This window comes from Pristiophorus japonicus, chromosome 1 (assembly GCF_044704955.1).
Source record: "Pristiophorus japonicus isolate sPriJap1 chromosome 1, sPriJap1.hap1, whole genome shotgun sequence".
In the NCBI taxonomy this organism is placed as follows: domain Eukaryota; kingdom Metazoa; phylum Chordata; class Chondrichthyes; family Pristiophoridae; genus Pristiophorus; species Pristiophorus japonicus.
In genome coordinates this window covers 229,711,021-229,737,464 of record NC_091977.1, presented here as the reverse complement: position 1 = coordinate 229,737,464, position 26,444 = coordinate 229,711,021, and the positions used below count along the sequence as shown (strand labels likewise).

The following is a 26,444-nucleotide window of genomic DNA, read 5'->3' as shown; positions in this document are numbered from 1 at the left end:
CGCACGCGCAATCGAATACCTCTGCTTTGCGGATCGTGGGGCATGACGGGGAGTGGGGCAGCTGAGCGGAAGCGAGCCGCAGTGCCTGCCGGGCAGGTGTGAGGCGCACCCCGTTATTGGAGAGAAGAATTCAAATTTAACTGAGGTCTTTGGTCTTTAAAGTGTCTCTTCTAGGCTCTGGTGTGGCATTTTGCTGGCTGCGTTTTTTTTTGACCAAATCCTGATCCTCGGGTGCCAGAGAGTCATTGGCCTGCTGATTCCAGCCTTCATCACCCCTGCTGCAGAAAGGTGGGACTGGCTTCATTAACAGGGCGGTGGAAGCAGATTCAGTCGTAACTTTCAAAAGGGAATTGGATAAATACTTGAAAAAGAAAAATTTGCAGGGCTAAGGGCAAAGAGCAGGATCTAATTGTATAGATCTTTCAAAGAGCTGGCACATTGAGCCGAATGGCCTCCTTCTGTGCTGTATCAAGCTTCATTGGGCAGGCCACATAGTTCGCATGCCAGATACGAGACTCCCTAAGCAAATGCGGAGCTCCTTCATGGTAAACGAGCCAAAGGAGGACAACGGAAACATTATAAGGACACCCTCAAAGCCTCCCTGGTAAAGTGCGACATCACCACTGACACTTGGGAAACCCTGGCTGAAGACTGCTCGAGGTGGAGAAAGTGCATCCGGGAGGATGTTGAGCTCTTCGAGTCTCAACACAAAGAGTGTGAAGAGGCCAGGCGCAGGCAGCGGAAGGAGCACGCAGCAAACCAGCCCCACTGACCCCTTCCCTCGACGAATGTCTGTCCCACCTGTAACAGGGTCTGTGGCTCTTGTATCGGACTGTTCAGCCATCAAATAACTCACTTTGGGAGTGGAAGCAAGTCTTCCTCGATTCCGAGGGATTGCCAATGATGATCATCCCTGCCAGATGTTGTGATTTATGCCCCGTAACTATAAATTAAACACAACTCCATGGGTTTGCAATCATCACGATTGTCAGCTGTGGTGGGTTTCATTCTTCCTCCTCTTGGGGCTGGGGGATCGAGTTCCCACTCCGGTGACTTGAGCACATAATCTAGGCCGACACTCCCAAGTGCCTTTACTGAGGGAGTGCTGCTCTGTCGGAGGTGCCTTCTTTCAGATGAGATGTTAAACCGAGGCCCCATTTGTCCTTTTCAGGTGGATGTAATCTGGTGATTATCACATTGCTGTTTGTGGGACCTTGTTGATTGCAAATTGGCTGCTACATTTCCTATATTGCGCCAGTGACTACACTTCAAATGTACTTCATTAGTTGTAAAGCGCTTCGGGCATCCTGAGGTTGTGAAAGGTGCTATATAAATGTGCGTCTTTTCTTTCAGTTTGGCTGATCACAGAGTCATGAATAACATTTGCCTCGCCAATGTTGCTGCTGTATTTTATGTTCCTACTTCATTTACATTAATGACTTGGATTCAGAAGTCCATTGCAAATTGATCGAATGATAACAAACTAAGCAGGGAGGGGCAGTGAATTTGGAGCAGACAGCTCAGAAATTAACAAAAGATGCAAGTCAGCAAACAATTGCAAATAAAAATTAATGCTGACAAGTAAAATACTGCATGTAGGAAGGAAAAATGTGCAACAGGTACTCGCTCCTCAATGGTATTGAAGTATTTAAGGGATGAAGTTGAAAGATACCAGAGTCTGAGACTTAACACACAACAATTTTTCCTCCTGTACTAGTGTACAACTACTGTATGTGGTTTTTTTGATTGCTCTATATTTATGACAAATTTTGTGCATTGTTTTATTTGGCAAAATCTGAAGAGTGCAGTAAAATTCAGAGCATAAGTTGCACTGTCTTGGATCTATTTTTGTTACCTGCAAGTGTGGGAAAGAACAACAACTTTTAATTATATAGCACCTTTAACATAACAAAATGTCCCAAGGAGCTTCACAAGAGCATTATCAAACATTTTGACACTGAGCCCAGACAGCTGAAGGCACAGCCACCAATGGTGGAGCGAAGGAAATCGGGGATGTACAAGAGACCAGAAGTAGGGAAGCACAGATAATCTTGTAAGGCTGGAGGAGGTTACAGAGATAAAGAGGGATACACTGACCTTACTTAATCTTCTGTCTTACAGTACAATGCGAGTTTGTTGGCTGGTGAGTAAAGATGGAAGGCATCAACCGATACGTCTTACGCACTCAGCTTGTGTGTTGATTGGACGAGGCCCAGAAACCAGAATTACAGATAAAAAATGCTCACGACAACAAGGTGAGTGGAAATCGCACTGGCTATTTTCACAGGTTCTTGTGCGATAATGAATAAATCCAGGACTGTCACTCAAAGCTGGTGTTAATTAGGCACATTGTATATGTTAATGAGGGGCCCAGTACCTGCAGTTGGGTCACATCATTCTATGCAGTACCAGTTATGCCTCCAGATGCCACTCTCCTAGATAAGTGCGTTTGTGCACACTTGGAGTCCAAACTCCAAACCATCGTTGACACCTTCACTGAAGCGTACGAGAGTCTGGGCCTTGCATTAAACATCAGTAAGACAAAGGTTCTTTACCAACCTGCCCCCGCCATACAGTACTGCTCCCTGATTATCAAGATCAATGTACTGAACTGCTTTTGAATGTACTGTACAAATTTTTATATGAATAAAGTATATTTTGAAATTAAAAAAAAAAAAGATTATCAAGATCCATGGCGAGACCTTGGACAATGTGGACCACTTCCCATATCTTGGGAGCCTACTATCAGCAAGAACAGACATCGATGGGAACCTATGCAGCAAGACAGGGCGAAGTAATATGGAGTCAGAAACAGATGGTAGAAAGGTAAAAAGCAATAGTGGAAGGCCGAGTAAACAAAGGCAAGAAACAAATGGGGCCACACTACATCATATAATTCTAAAAGGACAAAGGGTGTTAAAAAAACAAGCCTGAAGGCTTTCTGTCTTAATGCAAGGAGTGTCCGTAATAAGGTGGATGAATTAACTGTGCAAATAGATGTTAACAGCTATGATGTGATTGGGATTACAGAGACGTGGCTCCAGGATGATGAGTGCTGGGAACTCAACATCCAAGGGTATTCAACATTCAGGAAGGATAGAATAAAAGGAAAAGGAGGTGGGGTAGCATTGCTGGTTAAAGAGGAGATTAATGCAATAGTTAGGAAGGACATTAGCTTGGATGATGTGGAATCTATATGGGTAGAGCTGCAGAACACCAAAGGGCAAGAAACATTAGTGGGAGTTGTGTACAGAGCTCCAAACAGTAGTAGTGATGTTGGGGAGGGCATCAAACAGGAAATTAGGGGTGCATGCAATAAAGGTGCAGCAGTTATCATGGGTGACTTTAATATGTATATAGATTGGGCTAACCAAACTGGAGGCATTACGGTGGAGGAGGATTTCCTGGAGTGCATAAGGGATGGTTTTCTAGACCAATATGTCGAGGAACCAAATAGGGGGGGGGCCATCTTAGACTGGGTGTTGTGTAATGAGAGAGGATTAATTAGCAATCTCGTTGTGCAAGGCCTGTTGGGGAAGAGTGACCATAATATGGTGGAATTCTACATTAGGATGGAGAATGAAACAATTAATTCAGAGACCATGGTCCAGAACTTAAAGAAGGGTAACTTTGAAGGTCTGAGGCATGAATTGACTAGGATAGATTGGCGAATGATACTTAAGGGGTTGACAGTGAATGGGCAATGGCAGACATTTAGAGACCGCATGGATGAACTACAATAATTGTACATCCCTGTCTGGCGTAAAAATAAAAAAGGGAAGGTGGCTCAACCGTGGCTATCAAGGGAAATCAGGGATAGTATTAAAGCCAAGGAAGTGGCACACAAATTGACCAGAAATAGCAGCAAACCCAGGGATTGGGAGACATTTAGAACTCAGCAGAGGAGGACAAAGGGTTTGATTAGGGCAGGGAAAATAGAGTACGAGAGGAAGCTTGCAGGGAACATTAAGACGGATTGCAAAAGCTTCGATAGATATATAAAGCGAAAAAGGTTAGTCAAGACAAACGTAGGTCCCCTGCAGTCAGAATCAGGGGAAGTCATAACTGGGAACAAAAAAATGGCAGACCAATTGAACAAGTATTTTGGTTCGGTATTGAGGACACAAACAACCTTCCGGCTATAAAAGGGGTCAGAGGGTCTAGTAAGAAGGAGGAACTGAGGGAAATCCTTACTAGGTGGGAAATTGTGTTGGGGAAATTGATGGGATTGAAGGCCGATAAATCCCCAGGGCCTGATGGACTGCATCCCAGAGTACTTAAGGAGATGGCCTTGGAAATAGCGGATGCATTGACAGTCATTTTCCAACATTCCATAGATTCTGGATCAGTTCCTATGGAGTGGAGGGTAGCCAATGTAACCCCACTTTTAAAAAAAAAAAAAAAGGAGGGAGAGAGAAAACACGGAATTATAGACCGGTCAGCCTGACATCGGTAGTGGGTAAAATGATGGAATCAATTATTAAGGATGTCATAGCAGCGCCTTTGGAAAGAGGTGACATGATGGGTCCAAGTCAGCATGGATTTGTGAAAGAGAAATCACGCTTGACAAATCTTCTGGAATTTTTTGAGGATGTTTCCAGAAGAGTGGACAAGGGAAAACCAGTTGATGTGGTGTATTTGGACTTTCAGAAGGCTTTCTACAAGGTCCCACACAAGAGATTAATGTGCAAAGTTAAAGCACATGGGATTGGAGGTCGTGTGCTGACGTGGATTGAGAACTGGTTGGCAGACAGGAAGCAAAGAATTGGAGTAAATGGGTACTTTTCAGAATGGCAGGTAGTGACTAGTGGGGTACCGCAATGTTCTGTGCTGGGGCCCCAGCTGTTTACATTGTACATTAATGATTTAGACGAGGGGATTAAATGTAGTATCTCCAAATTTGTGGATGACACTAAGTTTAGTGGCAGTGTGAGCTGCGAGGAGGATGCTATGAGGCTGCAGAGTGACTTGGATAGGTTAGGTGAGTGGGAAAATGCATGGCAGATGAATTATAATGTGGATAAATGTGAGGTTATCCACTTTGGTGGTTAAAAACAGAGAGAGATAGACTATTATCTGAATGGTGACAGATTAGTAAAAGGGGAGGTGCAATGAGACCTGGGTGTCATGGTACATCAGTCATTGAAGGTTGGCATGCAGGTACAGCAGGCGGTTAAGAAAGCAAATGGCATGTTGGCCTTCATAGCGAGGAGATTTGAATACAGGGGCAGGGAGGTGTTACTACAGTTGTACAGGGCCTTGGTGAGTCCACATCTGGAGTATTGTGTACAGTTTTGGTCTCCTAACTTGAGGAAGGACATTCTTCCTCAATTGTGGGAGTGCAGCGAAGGTTCAACAGACTGATTCCCGGGATGGCGGGACTGACATATCAAGAAAGACTGGATCAACTGGGCTTGTATTCACTGGAGTTCAGAAGAATGAGAGGGGATCTCATAGAAACGTTTAAAATTCTGACGGGTTTAGACAGGTTAGATGCAGGAAGAATGTTCCCAATGTTGGGGAAGTCCAGAACCAGGGTCACAGTCTAAGGATAAGGGGTAAGCCATTTAGGACCGAGATGAGGAGAAATTTCTTCACCCAGAGAGTGGTGAACCTGTGGAATTCTCTACCACAGGAAGTTGTTGAGGCCAATTCACTAAATATATTCAAAAAGGAGTTAGATGTAGTCCTTACTACTCGGGGGATCAAGGGGTATGGCAAGAAAGCAGGAATGGGGTACTGAAGTTGTATGTTCAGCCATGAACTCATCGAATGGCGGTGGAGGCTTGAAGGGCCGAATGGCCTACTCCTGCATCTATTTTTTATGTCTATGACAAAGTTCAACACCGCTTTCACTGTGCCAGTGCAGCCTTCGGCCGCCTGAGGAAAAGAGTGTTTGAAGACCAGGATCTCAAACCTGGCATCAAGCTCATGGTCTACAGAGCAGTAGTGATACCTGCCCTCCTATATGCTTCAGAGACATGGACTATGTACAGTAGGCACCTCAAAGCACTGGAGGAGCACCACCAACGCTGCCTCCGCAAAATCCTGCAAATTCAGGATAGGCGCACCAATGTCAGCGTTCTCTCTCAGGCCAACATCCCCAGCATCGAAGCATTAACCACGCTTGATCAGCTCCGATGGACAGGCCATATTGTCCGCATGCCTGATACTAGACTCTGGAAACAAGCACTCTACTCCGAGCTATGCCATGGCAGGGGAGTCCCTGGAGGGCAGAGAAAACACTTCAAGAACACTCTCAAAGCCTCCTTGAAAAAATGCAACATCCCTACCGACTCTTGGGAATACCTAGCCCAAGACCGTTCAAAGTGGAGGAGTAGCATCCAAGAAGCGGCGAACATTTTGAGTCTCTTTGCTGGGAGCACATGGAAGCCAAGTACAAACAGCGGAAGGAGCGTACGCAAATCAAGCACCTGACCCACCCGTCCCTCCAGACCTGTGACATAAGAACATATGAAATAGGAGCAGGAGTAGGCCATTTGGCCCCTCGAGCCTGCTCCACCATTCAATAAGATCATGGCTGATCTGATCATGGACTCCGCTCCACTTCCCTGCCCCCTCTCCATAACCCTTTACTCCCTCATCGCTCAAAAATCTGTCTATCTCCACCTTAAATATATTCAATGACTCAGCCTCCATAGATCTCTGGGGCAGAGAATTCCATAGATTTACAACCCTCAGAAGAAATTTCTCCTCATTTCAGTTTAAAATGGGCGATCCCTTATTCTGAGACTGTCCCCTAGTTTTAGTTTCCCTATGAGTGGAAATATCCTCTCTGCATCCATCTTGTTGAGCCCCCTCATTATCTTAAGTTTCAGTAAGATCACCTCTCATTCTTCTGAATGCCAATGAGTATAGGCCCAACCTACTCAACAGAGACTGTAGATCCCGCATTGGTCTCATCGGTCATCTTAAAACTCATCTTAAAGCAAGTCATCCTCAGCTCCGGGGGACTGCCTAAGAGGAAGGAGATAATTGCAATCCACCCTGTTCTTTCTAAACCCTGGCACTTGCACACCACTAGGTGATGCTGCAGTACACTCCCCATCTCTAACCTCCTACAACCCTCCAAGATCACTTTGCTCCTCCAATTCTGGCCTTTTGTGCATCCCCAATTTTCCTTTGCCCCACCATTGACAGCTGTGCTTTCAGCTGCCAAGGCCCTAAGCTCTGGAATTCACTCCCTAAACCTCCGCCTCTCCAGCTCTCTCTCCCCCTTTAAGACGCTCCTTAAAACCTACCTCTTTGACCAAGCTTTTCGCCACCTGCCGTAATATTTCCTTGTGTGGTTCGGTGTCAAAATTTGTCTTCTAACGTTCCCCGATGCACCTTGGAATTATTTACTACATTTAAGGAGCTATATAAATGCAAATTGTTGTATATATCTTGCATTTGGAATTGACTTCCCAAGAAAAACAGTTGTCCAGTTAACTCCTTCAAAAAAGGGTGGTGTTTAAGGGACTGGAAATTATAGAGATACTTGTAGGCTGAGATCACCAAATGGTCTGTAGGAGACAGTGGCTTCATTGGAGATGGGGAGGAATGACTGAGGGAACAAGGATTAAATACAGGAGATGTGAGGACAGATGCATGTTTCCTAGCTTTGCTTAATTTACCCCTGGGAATTGATCTTGAAGGGCGGGGCGGGGGGGTGGGGCGGGGGGTCGGTTTGGAACGTGTATGTCGCTAATATTTCTCTCACCGTTGATAGTGTTGCTAACACTTGTGATTTACTCACGAGCCCTGTGACTTGCAGAGGTTTTATTAATGCTTGCATTTCCAATTTTACCATAGCTTTCATGCATTGAGTTTCCTGAATAATGTGTGAGCATTAAAATACAATCCATGCACTGAGACTCATAAAGAGCCGGCACAGGCACGATGGGCCAAATGGTCTCCTTGTGCTGTATCATTCTAGGATTCGATGAAGTGTCAGCATTGCTGCAGCTGATTTTCTTGCTTTGATTTATACTGAGGGGAAAGAAAGAAGAAAGACTTCCATTTATATAGCGCCTTTCACGACCTCTGGGTGTCCCAAAGTGCTTTATAGCCACTTTTGAAGTGTTATCACTGTTGTAATGTAGGAAATGCGGCAACCAATTTGCACACAGCAAGCTCCCACAAACAGCAATGTGACAATGACCAGATAGTCTGTTTTTTATGTTTAAGGAATAATTATTGGCCAGGACACCAAGGATAAACTCACCTGCTCTTCTTCAAAATAGTGCCATGATTTCTTTTACATCTACCTGAGAGGGCAGTTGAGGCCTTGATTTAATTTCTCATCAGAAAGATGGCACCTCTGACAATGCAGCACTCCCTCAGCACTGTACTGGAGTGTCAACCTAGACTTTTGTGCTCAAGCCTCTGGAGTGGGACGTGAGCCCACAATCTTCTGAATCAGACGAGGATGCTACCCAGTGAGCCATGCTGACACAGGGGAAGGAGTAAAAGGAGAAAGGGTGAATTGTAATTTGAGTGGGTGTGGAAAATTAACTTGTACATATATTAAGTTAATTTTTCTGATCTTTTCCAGTACAGCTGAAAGCAGACTACAATAAAGGATATGTTCTTGTAAAACAGGTATATTATCTCTGCTTTGTTCCTTGTAGTATGGTGTCGTGTATTTAACAGATGTGTTCAAATTTATGAGGGATTTTAATACGGAGAAACTGTTTTCACTTGCAGGAGGGTTGGTCATCAGAGGACACAGATTTAAGATAATTGGCAAAAGAACCAGAGGGGAAATGAGAATTTTTTTTTCAACAGTGAGTTGTGATCTGGAATGCACTGCCTGAAAGGGTGGTGGAAGCAGATTCAATAATAACTTTCAAAAGGGAATTGGATAAATACTTGAAGGGGAAAAAATTGCAGGGCTACAGGGAAAGATCAAGGGTAAGCGGGACTAATTGGATAGCTCTTTCAAAGATCCAGCACTGACACAATGAGCCGAATAGCCACCTTCTGTGCTGAATCATTCTATAAGTATAGCCCTGGGTTAAATTGCAATGCATAGATCAATCTTTAGTGTAAAATGCCAACTAGAGAAGAAATCATAATGTGTGGTAGTCAATAAGCTGGCTTGTTGCTTAAGATGTACATAAAAACAAGAGCAGGAGTAGGCCATACAGCCTCTCGAGCCTGCTCTGCCATTCAATAAGATCATGGCTGATCATTGATCTCAGCTCCACTTTCCCATCTGATCTCCTTAATCCCTTGATTCCCCTAGACTCCAAAAATCTATCTATCTCAGCCTTGATTATATTCAGAGACTTAGCATCCACAGCCCTCTGAGGCAGAGAATTCCAAAGATTCACAATCCTCTGAGTGAAGAAATTCCTCCTCATCTCTGTCTTATCCTGAGACTGTGCCCCCTAGTTCTAGACACTCCAGCCAGGGGAAACAACCTCTCAGCATCTACCCTGTCAATCCCCTTCAGAATCTTGTATGTTTCAATGAGATCACCTCTCATTCTTTTAAACTCAAGATTATAGGCCCATTCTACATAATCTTCCATGAAAAGCATTACTCGATTCAGAATGTTGATTACTTTCCTACAAGTTAATTGTAAGATACTAAGGTTTAAAGATAGCCACTTGTTTAAAATAACTTTCTGGCTTAGCTGGATGGAATAAATGGCAGACTCAAAGGTAAGTAGGATTGGGTTCTTGCAATCCAAAGATATTATGGTTCTGTTCTGTTGTGCCTGATTATGTATATTCAGTTAATAAATCTCAAACCATTTGAGGCATGATTATTTTTTATATAAGAATTTGAAAACTCCATAACTGTGCTTATGGATTACATTTTTGCTTGCTTATGATATTTATGTTTATTAGAGGCTATGTCAGTCAGCCAGTTCACTAATAGTGGGCTCCCAGGCGGAAACATCATTTTAGAAGAGTCGAGGGCCCAGGAGCATCATGAGCCAGCCCACACTGCGATATGTGTGCGCACTAGGTCTGTGCAGCAGAGCTGGTCTCTAGTCGTCTTGGTTAGTCCTTGCCACTGGAACAAGACTTGGCTCTGTCAAGCCCATGTGGTGGCTAGAGTGCAACGGTCACCATCCACACACAGGCATCTTCCACCCTTCAGGATGCAGTTCGGGACCTGGAATGTCAGGTCCTTCATTGAAACACATGTGAACTCATCCCTTTATGGTGTGGAAGCAAGTCATCCTCGATACAAGGGACCGCCTAAGAAGAGTGGGCTCCTGGTGCATCCTAGGATTGCACAACAGGAAATTATGCAGCCCCAGTCTGATTTGTCTGTTTTCATTTTTAACAAACAGAAAAATGTACGCTTAAATGCTTGAAAGACAGAAAGACTTGCATTTTTATAGCACCTTTCATGACCTGAGGACGTCAAAAGCACTTTACAGCCAGTGTAGTCACTGTTGTAATGTAGGAAAGGTGACAGCCAACTTGTGCACAGCAACTTCCACAAACAGCAGTGTGATAACGACCAGATAATCTGTTTTAGGGGTTGATTGAGGGATACATTTTGGCCAGGACAGTGGGGATAACTCCCCTGCTCTTCTTCAAAATAGTGCCATGGCATCTTTTACATCCAGCTGAGAGAGCAGACTGAATCCACAACCTTCTCACTTCGAGGCGAGGGCGCTACCAACTGAGCCACGGCTGACACAAGACAAGAACATAAAGATAGGAACTGGCTGACAGTGGAGAAAGTGGTGATTGGGTGGGGTGGGGTGAGGTGTACCTAACATGCGGGAACATATTATTGGGGGCCCTTGTTGATTTGAATTCCCCTGCCACCCTCTACCCCCCACAGGGGTGTTGAACCTTGCTCAGCCTAATAAAGCCAGATCCCAGCAAACCCCCATGCCCCCAAAACAATCTCCGAAGTTCTGTTGGGCCTCGGGATCTCCCTCAGACTTTTTCCAACACCCTACTCCTGAAGCCCGCAACCCCTTCTTAACACTCACAAACCCCTTAGACCACATTCCCAATGCTTCCTAATCCCATAATTGACCCAATGCACCCAGACCTTGAGAACCTCCCTCCACAATACTCCAGGAGCCCGCTCATTGTGATCCAAGATCCCAGGCCTGCTCAGTGTTCCTAGAACTTTCCCCATCAATGTTCTTGGAATATTGGGAATATTCCCAGACCCTGAGAACTCATTTCAAAATACTGCTCGACCCGGAGACTCAATCCCAGCATTGTCAGATTCCAGGAACACTTCCAATGCTGATATGTCAATGCATCTGGTAGTACTACTTCACATTAATCCCCCGGTCTTATAAAACCTCCAACTTGCAGTGAGCAATGCCACGGGAGGTCTATTAGGATCTGGAGTTAATCATACTAGGTCACTGTCCTCTTTATTACTTTGTTCTTTGTTACTTCAGTTCTACCACACTTGGTGTTTAATAGCAATAACAATTAGAAGAAACGTGTATTTGAAGAAATTTTAAAATAATTTAATAGAGTAGTTCATTTTTGGGCTTCTGAAGATATTCCAAAGGTGATTGCGCAGGTTATGATGTCCTCCAAGCTGATCAATTAAACTTGTGATGTAATTCAGCGATAGTTACTTGTTATTGAGTGTATAATAGCTACATGAACCATCCCCCCCACCCAAAAGAAGATTGGACAAATAATTCTAAGGCAAAATACTGCGGATGCTGGAAATCTGAAATATAAACAGAAAATGCTGGAAATACTCAGCAGGTTCAGATAAATAATTCTATTTTGTTTCACCCCCACTCCCTGCACCCCCTCCAAAGTTGGGCGTAAATCCAAGCAATGTCAATTCAGAAGACTTGGGAAAAGACAAGGAGGTGAAGTTGAAGCCGGGACAGATTCTTCACATCGTCAATCAGCTCTACCCGTACACCATACAGTTTGCAGAAGAGACTTCAGAAAGAAAGAAACTGTCACCAAAGAGACCACACGAGGAGATTTCTCCAAACAGCAACTCCAGCCCGTCGAATAAATATCTTAAGACTGAGCACGCCAATCCACGGGAGCACAGCACATTTAATACCAAGCCCAAAATTAAGAGAGAGAAGACGAAGGAGGGACATACGGTGGAAGATAGCAGCAACTCAGCGACGCCAATGAACCCTACTGAGACATCAGGGAAAAAAGTAATTGACGGATTGGATTTAACTTGGCCCATCTTATGTGACATTATATTTGAAGTAGCACTACCTCCATTTTCTATCTCATTGCCCAGTCCCTTCTTTCAGGGACTAAATGGCCCCTTGGCCATAATTTACATTAGAACGTAAGAACATAAGAATTAGGAACAGGAGTAGGCCATCTAGTCCCTTGAGCCTGCTCTGCCACTCAACAAGATCATGGCTGATCTGGCCGTGGACTCAGCTCCACTTACCCGCCCAATCCCCATAACCTTTAAATCTGTAATTTGAATACATTCAATGAGCTAGCCTCAACTGCTTCCCTGGGCAGAGAATTCCACAGATTCACAACCCTCTGGGAGAAGAAATTTCTTCTCAACTCAGTTTTAAATTGGCTTCCCCGTATTTTGAGGCTGTGCCCCCTAGTTCTCGTCTCCCCGACCAGTGGAAACAACCTCTCTGCCTCTATCTTGTTTATCCCTTTCATTATTTTAACTGTTTCTATAAGATCACCCCTCATCCTTCTGAACTCCAACGAGTAAAAACCCAGTCTACTCAATCTATCATCATAAGGTAACCCCCTCATCTCCGGAATCAGCCTAGTGAATCGTCTCTGTACCCCCTCCAAAGCTAGTATATCCTTCCTTAAGTAAGGTGACCAAAACTGCACGCAGTACTCCAGGTGCGGCCTCACCAATACCCTGTACAGTTGCAGCAGGACGTCCCTGCTTTTGTACTCCATCCCTCTCGCAATGAAGGCCAACATTCCATTCGCCTTCCTGATTACCTGCTGCACCTGAAAACTAACTTTTTCGGATTCATGCAGGTCCCTCTGCACCGCAGCATGTTGTAATTTCTCCCCATTCAAATAATATTCCCTTTTATTGTTTTTTTTCCCCAAGATGGATGACCTCACACTTTCCGACATTGTATTCCATCTGCCAAATCTTAGCCCATTCGCTTAACCTATCTAAATCTCTTTGCAGCCTCTCTGTGTCCTCTACATAACCCGCTTTCCCACTAATCTTTGTGTCATCTGCAGATTTTGTTACACTACACTCTGTCCCCTCTTCCAGGTCATCTATGTATATTGTAAACAGTTGTGGTCCCAGCACCGATCCCTGTGGCACACCACTAACCACCGATTTCCAACCCGAAAAGAACACCTTTATCCCGACTCTCTGCTTTCTGTTAGCCAGCCAATTCTCGATCCATGCTAATACATTTCCTCTGACTCCGCGTACCTTTATCTTCTGCAGTAACCTTTTGTGTGGCACCTTATCGAATGCCTTTTGGAAATCTAAATACACCACATCCATCAGTACACCTCTATCCACCATGCTCGTTATATCCTCAAAGAATTCCAGTAAATTAGTTAAACATGATTTCCCCTTCATGAATCCATGTTGCGTCTGCTTGATTGCACCATTCCTATCTAGATGTCCCGCTATTTCTTCCTTAATGACAGCTTCAAGCATTTTCCCCACTACAGATGTTAAACTAACCGGCCTATACTTACCTGCCTTTTGTCTGCCCCCTTTTTTAAACAGAGGCGTTACATTAGCTGCTTTCCAATCCGATGGTACCTCTCCAGAGTCCAGAGAATTTTGGTAGATTATAACGAATGCATCTGCTATAACTTCCGCCATCTCTTTTAATATCCTGGGATGCATTTCATCAGGACCAGGAGACTTGTCTGCCTGCAATCCATTAGCCTGTCCAGCACTAACCCCCTAGTGATAGTGATTGTCTCAAGGTCCTCCCTTCCCACATTCCCGTGACCAGCAATTTTTGGCATGGTTTTTGTGTCTTCCACTGTTGCAGTTCACAAGTTAGGGGCAGAGATGCCGTGAATGGCAGGCTAAATTCATTTCTTGTACTGAAAATCAGCTGTGCAGCAATGAAGATCCAGCATTAAATGGTTTATGATTTTGAAATTAAAAAAAAGAATCTTGTCTAGATGAATGCAGTAGTCCAAAAACAGAATGTGGTATTTTTCATTTAATTTGCATGTATATATAGTTTTGAGACTGGAGAAAGGTGCCGTTCCTTGACCAGGAGGAGGGGGGCATTTTATGTGTCGTCTTCCTCCCAAGGCAAGACAAGTAACTTTATATGTGTGTACTAGACTAGGAGGTGTTATCCCACCCCCTTTTTACAGAATACATAGATTTGAAAGTATAACCGTAATTACAAAAAGTCTTCGTTCTGCTCACAAATATATAAAATGTTTGTCATTATGATTACCTAGAGAATAAGATAGTTATTGTCCAAATATCTATATGTTAGATGAGCATGTTTCTAACTTTGTTCCTTTTAGGATTTTCAGGGAATGTGGAGTCAGGGACTAAAGATCTCCATGCAAGATTCAAAAATGCAGGTACAAAACTTTTTTCCCTCAAAAATCTCTCCTAAAATTACTATAACATTATCATGGTTTTCCTGTACTACATTTGCACTAATACCATTTCAATTTTTACATTGTTTAAAACAGATTAACTCACTGAAAGATTATCACCTGATATCGACAAACGATATGGTCAATTGTCAAAAGCTGAATATGTCAAAAGGTGTCTACAGCACAGAAACAGGCTATTCAGTCCAACTGGTCTATGCTCCACACAAGCTCCCTCCCACCCCTCTTCATCTCACTCTTTATTTGAAGCACTTCCTACAAGATGCAGCATTTACCATTGTATCAACTGGAGGTGGCAAAAACTGGCGGGGGTTCCACAGTTTATATTCCCTCTATGGTACCCACAGAGCCACATTTACTAATGTGTGGAGGTAACTGCATCTATCTTTTCAGCTAATCCAAGGCTGGTGTTCTCATCTCTAGAAAACAGAATGTTGAGGGGTGACCTAATAAGAGATCTTTTAAATTATGAAAGGGTAGAGTAGGCATAGAGAAAATGTTTCTGGTTGTGGGGGATTCCAAAACTAGGGGTCATAAATACAAGATGGGCACAAATAAATCTGATAAGGAATGCAGGAGAAACTTCTTTATCCAAAGAGTGCTGAATGTGGAATTCGTTACCACATGGAGTAGTTGAAGCAAATAGTATAGATGCATTTAAGGGGAAATTGATGAGTACAAGGAATAGAAGGATGTGTCGATAGGGTGGGAGGAGGCTTGTGTGGAGTATAAACTTTGTCTTGAACCACATGGTCTGTTTCTATGCTGTAAATTCTATGTTCTTAAGATGCACGACTCTGATTGAAAGCTTACCAAAAAAATATGAAACCCAATGAAGCAACAATACTGCAGCATTTCTCCCAGTTCTCTCCTTCCTCTCAAATCCACAAGGTTGTGATTCTGCTGAGTTTGCTTATTTCCTTTCCACTCTGCTCTTTCCTGCTCAACCAGGCCTCTGATCTCTTCTTCTGGATTTTGCGTCGCTAAACATTAGCGAGTATGAAAGGCTGCCAAAGAAACTGGGAAGGGAGCAGCATTGTATTATAAAAAAGCATTTGTGTTCTGTTCCTAAGCGTTTTTACAGATAATGCAAAAATCCTTTCTCTCTCCCACAGGTGTATAAAGATGATACAGTTGTAGTAATTAAGGACAAATATCCAAAGGCCCGCTTTCACTGGCTGGTTTTACCATGGGAGTCCATCTCCAGCCTGAAGGCTGTGAGGAGGGATCACTTAACGCTACTTCAACACATGAACCAAGTTGGTGAAAAGCTGGTGCGAGATTGTCTGGATTCTGACGCATTGAAATTTCGATTGGGTTACCATGCTATTCCCAGCATGAGGTAAGAGGAGTTTATTTTCACATTGATATCTGTGCCAACTCTTTGCTGGAGCAATCCAAAACTAGAGCATGCTTCATTGTGAGTACGGTGCAACCACACACACTTTGTTTTTTTTGGTGCAACACCCTAACTGTTGCTTTTCGATATTGGTTGTTGTCTTATGGGGCTGGAGGATATTACAGAAAGAGGGAGGGGCGAGGCCATGGAGGGATTTGAAAACCAGGATGAGAATTTTAAAATTGAGGTGTAGATTAACCGGGAGCCAATATAGGTCAGCGAGCACAGTGGAGATGGGTGCGCGTTAGGACATGGGCAGCAGAGATTTGGATGACCTCAAGGGTAGAACATAGGAGGCCAGCCAGGAGTGTGTTGTCTAGTCAAGTCTAGAGGTAACAAAGGCTTGATGGGGGTTTCAGCAGCAGATGATCTGAGGCAGGGGTGGAGTCGAGCAATGTTACAGAGGTGAAAATAGGCGGTTTTAGTTATGGCGCAGATATGTGGTCAGAAGCTCATTTCAGAGTCAGATATGACACTAAGCTTGCGAACAGTCTGTTTTAGCCTCAGCCAAATGCTAGGGTGGGGGCTGGAGTTGGTGGCTAGGGAACGGAGTTTGTGGTGGCGACCAAAGATAATGGCTTTGGTCTTCCCACTGTTTAGTTGGAACAAATTCCTGTCCTCCTTGTAATTGTTTTAAACACAAACATTTAAATTGGTCTGAAGATTGCACTACGAAAGACTCCCATTTATATTGTGCCTCTTGAAAACAGTGCTTCACATACAGTGAATTACTTTTGAAGTGGAGTGCCTGTTATTATGTAGGCACCAGTGCCAATTTGCATACACAGCAAGGTCCTACAAACCATCATCATAAGCAGTCCCTCGGAATCGAGGAAGACTTGCTTCCACTCTTAACGTGAGTTCTTCGGTGGCTGTACAGTCCAATACGAGAACCACAGTCTCTGTCACAGGTGGGACAGATAGTTGTTGAGGGAAGGAGTGGTGGGACAGGTTTGTCGCAAGCTCTTTCCGCTGCCTACGCTTCATTTCTGCATGCTCTTGGCGACGAGACTCGAGGTGCTCAGCGCCCTCCCGGATGCACTTCCTCCACTTAGGGCGGTCTTTGGCCAGGCACTCCCAGGTGTCAGTGGGGATGTTGCACTTTATCAGGGAGGCTTTGAGGGTGTCCTTATAGCGTTTCTGCTGCCCACCTTTGGCTCATTTGCCATGAAGGAGTTCCGAGTAGAGCGCTTGCTTTGGGAGTCTCATGTCTGGCATGCGAACTATGTAGCCTGCCCAGCGGAGCTGATCAAGTGTGGTCAGTGCTTCAATGCTGGGAATGTTGTCCTGGTCAAGGATGCTAACGTTGGTGCGTCTGTCCTCCCAGGGGATTTGTAGGATCTTGCGGAGACATCGTTAGTGGTATTTCTCCAACGATTTGAGGTGTCTACTGTACATGGTCCATGTTTCTGAGCCATACAAGAGGGCAGCCCTGTAGACCATGAGCTTGGTGGCAGTTTTGAGGGCCTGGTCATCAAACACTCTTCCTCAGGCGGCCGAAGGCTACACTGGAGCTGGTGTCGCCAATGCCTGTTCTTGTTGATAGGAGGCTCCCGAGATATGGGAAGTGGCCCACGTTGTCCAGGGCCGCGCCGTGGATCTTGATGGCAATAAACACCAATTGGTTGAATGACCAGTTCATTTGCTTTCAGTATTGACTGAGGGAGTAATATTGGTCAAAGTCGCAGGAAGCCTCCTGTTCTTCATATAATACCATAGGATCTTTAACATTTACCTGAACCACTGGAACACGCAGACAGGGCCTCAGTTTGACATCAGATCCAAAGACGAGCACTTCCTCTGCCACACTGGATTGTTACACTAGATTATATGCTCACATCCTGGAGTAGATTTGAATCCATAATTTTCTGACTCAATGAAGTGTTTTACCAACTGTAAAATTAGTTCTTCCAAATTGTTTAATCAAAATGTTGTTCTGGTTCCTTGTCAAATTGCACAGTTTGATGTTACACTCACAGCTGTCCCTCATTGATGTATGTATGTTAGATGTAATTCTATATTGTTAATGTGCTTGTGACAATCCTGCAGCCTCTTTTGTACTCAAGATCTTTTGTAAAACCATACTTTAATTATAAGACCAGAACACTCAGTAATCACTGATGGTGAGCTAACTGTACCCCATGGATGTTTAAGAATAACTCAAAGTATATATAGCCGTGCACACATATCAAAATAAATTGTTTTTTTTTAAACTGTTCCCGTGTAAAACGAGGCCAATTTGGTCCTAATCATTGGTTATTGTTATTAGCAAGAACACAAGAACATAAGAAATAGGAGCAGGAGTAGACCATACAGCCCCTCAAGCCTGCTCTGTCATTCAATAAGATCACCAAGATTGAACTAATCTTGATTTGGTCAAATATTGCAGTACTATAGTTCTCATTTTAAACTAGAATGTATGACTTTGTAGAAAGCAGTGAGTTATCGACTATTTAGTCACCTTATTTCCCTCTTTACTCCCATGCCCTTTCACCAGCCACATTCACCTCCATGTTATCAGCCAAGACTTTGATTCCCCCTGCTTGAAGAACAAAAAGCATTGGAATTCATTTAATACAGATTATTTCTTGGAATCAGAAGGTAAGAGGAACATTCATTTACATCAATGGTTTTCAAACATTTCTGCATTGGGCACATTCCCAGGGACCCTTGTTCTAACTGATGAAAGACTGTCAGCTGCCCAAATGAAAACCGCTACCATTTGTCTGCAGTAATAGAAGTAACATCCTAATAAGTCGGCAAATACAGATATCTGATAACCGACAGATATTTTGATGACCTTGAAACCCTGTTTGAAAAAGTATAATTTTCATGAAAAAAAACGATAGACAATTAGAAAATAGTTAAATCTTATTTTTTCCATAGGCTGGTTATAAAGGTTTATATTGGGTTAATACCCTTTACTATTGAATGTAATGTTTGAGTATTTCAGTATTTATCCTACCACTCGTCAAGCTTTGCCATTTATTCTCACGTGACAATAATGACTTTTAATGAGCAGACCACAGTTTAAAATTACATAGAATATTACAGCACAGGAACTGGCGATTCAGTCCAACTGTTCCATGCCAGTGTTTATGCGCCACATAAGCCTCCTTCCACCCCTCTTCTCACCCTATCAGCATATCCTTCTATTTCTTTCTCCCTCATGTGTTTATCTAGCTTACCCTTAAATGCATCTATACAATTCGCCTCAACCACTCCACATGGTAGCGCGTCCACATTCTCACCACTCTCTGGGTAAAGATGTTTCTCCTGAATTCTCTATTGGATTTATTAGTGACTACCTTATATTTATGGAACCTACTTTTGGTCTCCCCACAAGTGGAAACATCATCTCTACGTCCACCCTATCGAACCCCATCATCATTTTTAAGACCTCTCAGTTCTCTTTTCTAGAGAAAAGAGACCCAGCTTGTTCAGCCTTTCCTGATAGTTATATCTTCTCAGTTCTGGTATTATCCTTGTAAAAGATCTGGTCTTCCATCCACCTCATTGGCTACATTTGCCTGGCCTCCAGTGCGACTGCACTGGCCCATTGTTGCCCCCCTCCATCGGTACCCTACCCCTCCAATTTCCCCTTTCTTCTCTTCCACCTCTCTCCTCCCCTACTTCCCCACCCCTTTCCCTCTGCTCTCCCCTCCCTCTACTCCCCTGCCCTTCTGCATGCTTTCCATTTCCCCATTCCCTACCCTCTGGCGGGATACTCGGGAGGTTTTACTACGTTAAAGGCGCCATATAAATACAAATTATTATTGTTGAGGCTGTGTTTACAGCATGACTGGTTTGTATAGACAGTTTCCATCATAAATGTGGACTCAGCAATTTATAATGAAAATGTAAGGATGGAATGTATGAATAAAATGGGGACTGATTTACATCTGTGTGCTTTGATCCAATTATTCCTCACCCTCTATCCTCACTTCTCTTGAAGACTACACTTGGTCATGTTTCCACTTTGCCCAGTGTGTGTCTCCTGCATCCCCAGATCAGATTATCGAGCTGTTAAAGGTTACACTAATCTGTTGTCACAATTTACTCTGATGCGAACCTAGGGAGAGGTCTGTACTACCATCGCAGAATTTCTATTTTCTCTATCGGGGATCCTTGTGTAAAGAATAGAAAGAGCTTGCATTTATGTTGTGCCTTAAATCACATTCTCTGGATAGCCCAAAGCACTTCACAAACAATTGATTATTTTTAGTCTATCTGGCCCCTCTGAGTGAGATGCAGGGCTGAAGTACGTGATGTGAAAAGGATTGAGAATAGTCCAAACTTGACTCACTTAAGACTCTCTTGGCAATCCGAGGATACTTTCCACCTGTCGGTTTGGACAGGATTCTAAACAGACCCCCACTGTTGAATGAAGGTTTTGCTCCATCCAGCTTCCCTATTTACACCTTAACTGCCACCAACTTGGTTCCTTTTTTTAAAAAAATGTGGACAAACTGGAAGCTAAGAGCCCGTCTCGAAGTATAATAATACGAATGCTTTTTAAAAAATTTTTTATTTAACTAGATGTGATGAAGATGGTAGAGCGGGACGGAAAGGTGACAGTCAAGGATGGAATGACTGAGCTATTAAAACTGCCACTCATGTGCCACGTCTGTCATCAGCAACAATCCACCATTCCACAACTGAAAGAGCATTTGAAAAAGCACTTGCCTTGAAAAGTTCCAACAGTCGCTGTGCTTCCTTGTGCCTCTCCAACAGCATTCACTTAACAGATTTCCATTCATTGTTCATCTGTTTGTTAGTGGTGTTATTGGGCAATAAAGAACGATGAAGCATTCTAGTGAAATACTCCACAATTATGTACATGCCTTGCTACCTTTCTAAATGGCAAACCTCTGGCTTCTGGTTGTAATATACTGTTGTTACAACAACAACAAAAACATATTTATATAGCACCTTTAACGTAATAAAACATCTCAGTGGGGAACTGATGGTATTCAGAGGGGGACTGTTTTACATTGCTGTTTTCTTTAACTACGGAATGTGATAGATGAGTAACCGATACAGACATTGTTCCAGCGCTGTAGTCAGTAATACAGAGGTTAGACCATTAAGGCACAGATGAACAGAAATCTGGCAAGTTAGCTAAACAAACCCCACTCTCATTCTGAGAATGGGAAGTAATGACTCCTTTATTATGTAAGGGAAGGATGACCTTGTGCAAGGAGGGGGCAAGAGTTCCAACTGTATGGTTCTAGTAAACTTTTGCACATTCCAGTTATGAAATAGTAACACTTTTCAACAAAATGTGCGGAGTAGAATTGTTACATTAATAAATTTAATTTGGATAAAATTTAGTGGATTAATAGGACTCACAGTTGAATTATAGAGAAAATTGTGTCTAAAACTTGGCAGTATTATATATTCTGTTGAAAGGGAAAATTGATTGTAATTGAATCCAACTTGTGTTAATTTGATTACAAAAGATAAAGTCAAAACAAATAAAAATTTTCTGAAAGTTTAACAATATATTTGTTTTATAAAGAGTATTCATAAACCGAGTGTAATTTGTATTTGCTGATTTAGATGCTGAATTTCTCAGCTTCCTCAATAACCTAATGGCTAAAGGAACTGCCATTTGCAGCACTACACCATACAGACCAAGCAGTCTCGAGTTGAATTACTGGTCAGAGCTTCCTAAATTGCAGCTGGGGCAACAACAGAAGCATTGCCAGAGTTCCTACTTCAGAACGCAATTCAGCTATTCTGAGGCATGTGTGCAAGACAAGTTTGTGGTCAACTGTGAAGCCCCGCCACAGCCAAACCGCCTCCTGATACTTCCTCTTTAGACTCGTAGTTCCATGAATTTATCACTAACCCACAAGTGGGCTAGATTTTCTGGTCTTCTGTGCTCTGGGTTTCACCCTGGAGCGGCAACAATGGTGGCAGCTTCTGGGTGGGCGGTCAGCCTCCAGCGCCCCGCAGCGATCCTCGGGTCCGGTTTTGCGGCTGCGCGGAGCAGCACCGCCCGGAAGAGCTGAGCCTGGTGTGCAACACCCCTGGTTGCGACACCGGCGCAAGTTTGAGCTCCTGCCCGGCCCGTCGTCTAGAAGTGCACCCGCAATGACTGCCTGTGAAATCAGGGCAGTCCAACCATCCTGTCGGGAAGAGATGAGTAATGGACTCCTAAGGTAAGTGTGATTGTTTTTTCATCCTTGCGCCAAGAGAGATGTACAACGCCTCCCTTAGCGCTGCGCCCCCTGACGCACGGCTCAGATGTCCAAATTTAACTACTAAAAGTTTAAACCAGTCCCAGCCACTAACTTTCTCGTCCCACCGCCATTATCGCCCCAAAAACAAAGGTCTAAAATCCAGCCCATAGACTTTTTTTATTCATTCACGGGATGTGGACATCACTGGAAAGGCTAGCATTGAGAAGGTGGTGGTGTGCCGCCTTAAACAAATGCAGTCCGTGTCATGAAGGTAAGCCCAAGCCGTTGGGGAGGGAGTTCCAGGATTTTGACCCAGTGACGATAAAGGAATGGTGATATATCCAAGTCCAGAGAGTGCATGAGTTCGAGGTGATGGTGTCCCCATCCGCCTACTACCCTTGTCCTTCTAGGTAGTAGGGATCGCGGGTTTGGAGATGGTGCTGGCGAAGGACAGCAAGTACTCTGCAGGAGTTTCATTTAATACTCTTATTTTCCTTGCCATAACTAATGATGCTGTACTTATCCACATTTAACTCTGGCACCTAAGTGGCCCAATCAACTTTCCAATACCAATTTACATTTATAAAGCGCCTTCAACATAGAAAAACGTTCCAAGGTGTTTCACAAAGGGCATATGGAAAAAAATTGGAAGCAGAACCAAAGAAGGAGAAAGTAGGAGTGGTTATAAAAAACATTGATTCCATTTTTAAGGAGTGTCTTAGAGGAAGGTGGACCGGTTTAGGGAGGGAATTTAGTTGTGCCTACGTGGCTGCCAATAGCAGGTGAAGCAAGAGATTGCACAAGTGGCTGGAGTCAGTTCGTAGAGAATCCCGCGAAACCCTGGATAAGGTCGCGACCAATCGCAACCGTCTCCCTGCACAGGGATATTAAGCTCTCTGTCTGGCCCTCCATGGTTCCATGGTAGGCGATTGCTCACCATGCTGATCGGACCTCCGTGAGGTCGGCGTTTGCAAAATGACGTGCCTTGGCGTCGCCACCTGCACACTGCTTGGTCCCGGTGCTTCTTCCATCTCAATCGAGATGGCCGCAGGTTGTTCCCCGCCACAAAAACAATCTCATCCTGCTCCTCTTGCTCCGCCTCAAATTGACTGATGGAGTGCGTTGTTACGTCCTCCTCCTCCGTCCCTTCCTCCTGCGAGCTATTGGAGGGGTCGATATTTGCGTATGTCTCCGCTATGTCGCAATGCTCAACGGACACTTCACCTGAGAAAGATGAATGACATTTCTAAACCACTCATAACAATACATATCAATATATATCAATATTTCAATATCAATATTTCAATAACCCAAAACCTTGCAATACTTTTCAAAACCCCATATGCACAAGGATTCACCAGGGTTAACATGGACTCATTCGTAGATCAAAACTACATCGAAATTATTGAATTATAACTGCATAACATTACATGACTAACTACAATATTTTTCGTGTGTATTTAGTAATGTTTGACACATTGCACAGTTCCCATTACTCACGAGACTGAAGGGTGGCCATGCCATGGGTCGTGACCGAACGGCTTTCAAGCCCCACCAAGGTCACTGCAAGCTCCTCGTATTGAGTAAGAATGTCTACTGTCGTGGAGCTGTCACCCACCCTCCTTTGCTCCGTGCGGTTGATAGTTATCTTTTTCTGTAAATGATAATTTAACATTGCACGGCATAAGCTAATGTACTTGACAATAAACATTGAAGACTGACAGATTTAAATGTTCAATTATTACTTAACATTGTAGTGCATATGAATAATTTTTAATACTATAAAATTCAACTTAGTGTTAGGGAGAATAAATGTATTTTGAATTTAATTATTTTATATTATACATAAATGACATTGAGGATTCTAATTACAATTTATAAACAGCAAGTAAATAATACATATGTATGATTTTAAATACGACTTTTAAATATATAATCCAACTTACTCTGGCAGCTGCCAGCAGGCTGTTCCATCTCTTGCGGAGGTTTCCCATGCCCACCCCATGTCAAGGCCTCCCACCTCGTTGAAACCACATTAACAAGGGCCTCATTTGGCTCCTCACTAAATGCTTTGGCCCTTCGCCTCTCCATCTCTTTTTATAATAATAGCTCCTATACTAGCTATTACTAGTTATTACTTCAATCAAATTTAATAAATAAATTTAATAGATTTGTCAAAGTTTAATCGATATTTTCCTCACTGCTTCTCTCTCCTCTCTCCTTCTCTCTCTCCCGCTCTCTCTGACCCTCCAGGTGCTACTGAGCATGTGCGATGACTCATGAACTCTCCAAACGCGGCAAAAAAAATCAACCCACGAAAACAATTCCACACATGCGCACAATAGCGTTGCTAGGGAAGTTTTTTTTTCTATGACTTCCGTTTGACTTCCGCTTTTTTTGGGCGATCATGAGATCGCCGAAAAATCAAATCGGCCATTTGACATCGCCGGGGTAAGGCCGAGTGGAAAATTGCAACAAAAAAAAATGGGCCTTGTGCCAGCGATTAGCATGGGCGAGACGTCCCACATCGCTGGAACAAGGCTCATTTTTTTGGGCCTTAGCCACCTAGTGGAAAGTCTAGACCTGAGAGGTTTTTTTTGGGGGGGGGGGACTATAGCATTGGCTAAAGATGGGGAGGGGCAAGGCCATGGAGATGTTTAAACACAAGTAAGAGAATTTTAAATCTGAGGCATTGGTGAGGGGTGGCGGGCAGTTAGGATGGGGTGATGGGTAAGTGGGATTTGGTGCAGTATTGGATACAGGCAACAGAGTATGGGATGAGCTGAAGTTTCCAGAGGGTGGAGGATGGAAAGCCAGTCAGGAGAGCTTTGGAATAGTCTGGTTTAGAGGGGACAAAGGCATGGGTAAGGATTTCAGTGGTAGGTAGGCATTTCAGTGTGGGAAGATAAGCCATTAGTTGAAATGGATATAACCGGATAAGAGTGAAACCAGGCATAGAAAAATAGAAACATAGAAAATAGGTGCAGGAGTAGACCATTCAGCCCTTCAAGCCTGCACCACCATTCAATATGATCATGCAACTTCAGTACCCCATTCCTGCTTTCTCTCCATACCCTTGCTCCCTTTAGCCGTGAGGGCCACATAAGAACATACATAAGAACATAAGAATTAGGAACATGAGTAGGCCATCTAGCCCCTCGAGCCTGCTCCGCCACTCAACAAGATCATGGCTGATCTGGCCGTGGACTCAGCTCCACTTACCCGCCCGCTCCCATAACCCTTAATTCCCTTATTGGTTAAAAATCTATCTATCTGTGATTTGAACACATTCAATGAGCTAGCCTCAACTGCTTCCTTGGGCAGAGAATTCCACAGATTCACAACCCTCTGGGAGAAGAAATTCCTTCTCAACTCGGTTTTAAATTGGCTCCCCCGTATTTTGAGGCTGTGCCCCCTAGTTCTAGTCTCCCCGACCAGTGGAAACAACCTCTCTGCCTCTATTTTGTCTGTACCTTTCATTATTTTAAATGTTTCTATAAGATCACCCCTCATCCTTCTGAACTCCAACGAGTAAAGACCCAGTCTACTCAATCTATCATCATAAGGTAACCCCCTCATCTCCAGAATCAGCCTAGTGAATCGTCTCTGTACCCCCTCCAAAGCTAGTATATCCTTCCTTAAGTAAGGTGACCAAAACTGCACGCAGTACTCCAGGTGCGGCCTCACCAATACCCTGTACAGTTGCAGCAGGACCTCCCTGCTTTTGTACTCCATCCCTCTCGCAATGCAGGCCAACATTCCATTCGCCTTCCTGATTACCTGCTGCACCTGCAAACTAACTTTTTGGGATTCATGCACAAGGCTCTAAAAGAGTTTCATGCACAAGGACCCCCAGGTCCCTCTGTACCGCAGCACATTATAATTTCTCCCCATTCAAATAATATTCCCTTTTACTGTTTTTTTTTCCAAGGTGGATGACCTCACATTTTCCGACATTGTATTCCATCTGCCAAACCTTAGCCCATTCGCTTAACCTATCTAAATCACTTTGCAGCCTCTCTGTGTCCTCTACACAACCCGCTTTCCCACTAATCTTTGTGTCATCTGCAAATTTTGTTACATTACACTCTGTCCCCTCTTCCAGGTCATCTATGTATATTGTAAACAGTTGTGGTCCCAGCACCGATCCCTGTGGCACACCACTAACCACCGATTTCCAACCCGAAAAGGACCCATTTATCCCGACTCTCTGCTTTCTGTTAGCCGGCCAATTCTCGATCCATGCTAATACATTTCCTCTGACTCCGCGTACCTTTATCTTCTGCAGTAACCTTTTGTGTGGCACCTTAT

General features: G+C 43.7%; 1 protein-coding gene across 3 annotated transcripts; it reads left to right on the top strand.

The window, feature by feature from the left end:
• Positions 1-60: 60 nt before the first annotated feature.
• aptx (aprataxin) lies at positions 61-21,415 on the top strand. 3 transcript variants are annotated; one of them, XM_070887692.1, is made up of 8 exons: positions 61-288; positions 2,122-2,255; positions 8,558-8,604; positions 11,774-12,136; positions 14,451-14,510; positions 15,662-15,888; positions 18,443-18,546; positions 20,485-21,415. In XM_070887692.1, exons 2-8 carry the CDS (start codon positions 2,126-2,128, stop codon positions 20,634-20,636), a joined length of 1,083 nt encoding a protein of 360 aa, XP_070743793.1. In that variant the 5' UTR covers positions 61-288; positions 2,122-2,125; the 3' UTR covers positions 20,637-21,415. The 3 variants fall into 3 exon arrangements, with proteins under 3 accessions (XP_070743793.1, XP_070743812.1, XP_070743804.1); XM_070887711.1 differs by lacking the exon at positions 11,774-12,136; XM_070887703.1 differs by lacking the exon at positions 18,443-18,546 and having other exon boundaries at positions 20,485-20,632.
• The last annotated feature ends 5,029 nt before the right edge of the window (positions 21,416-26,444 follow it).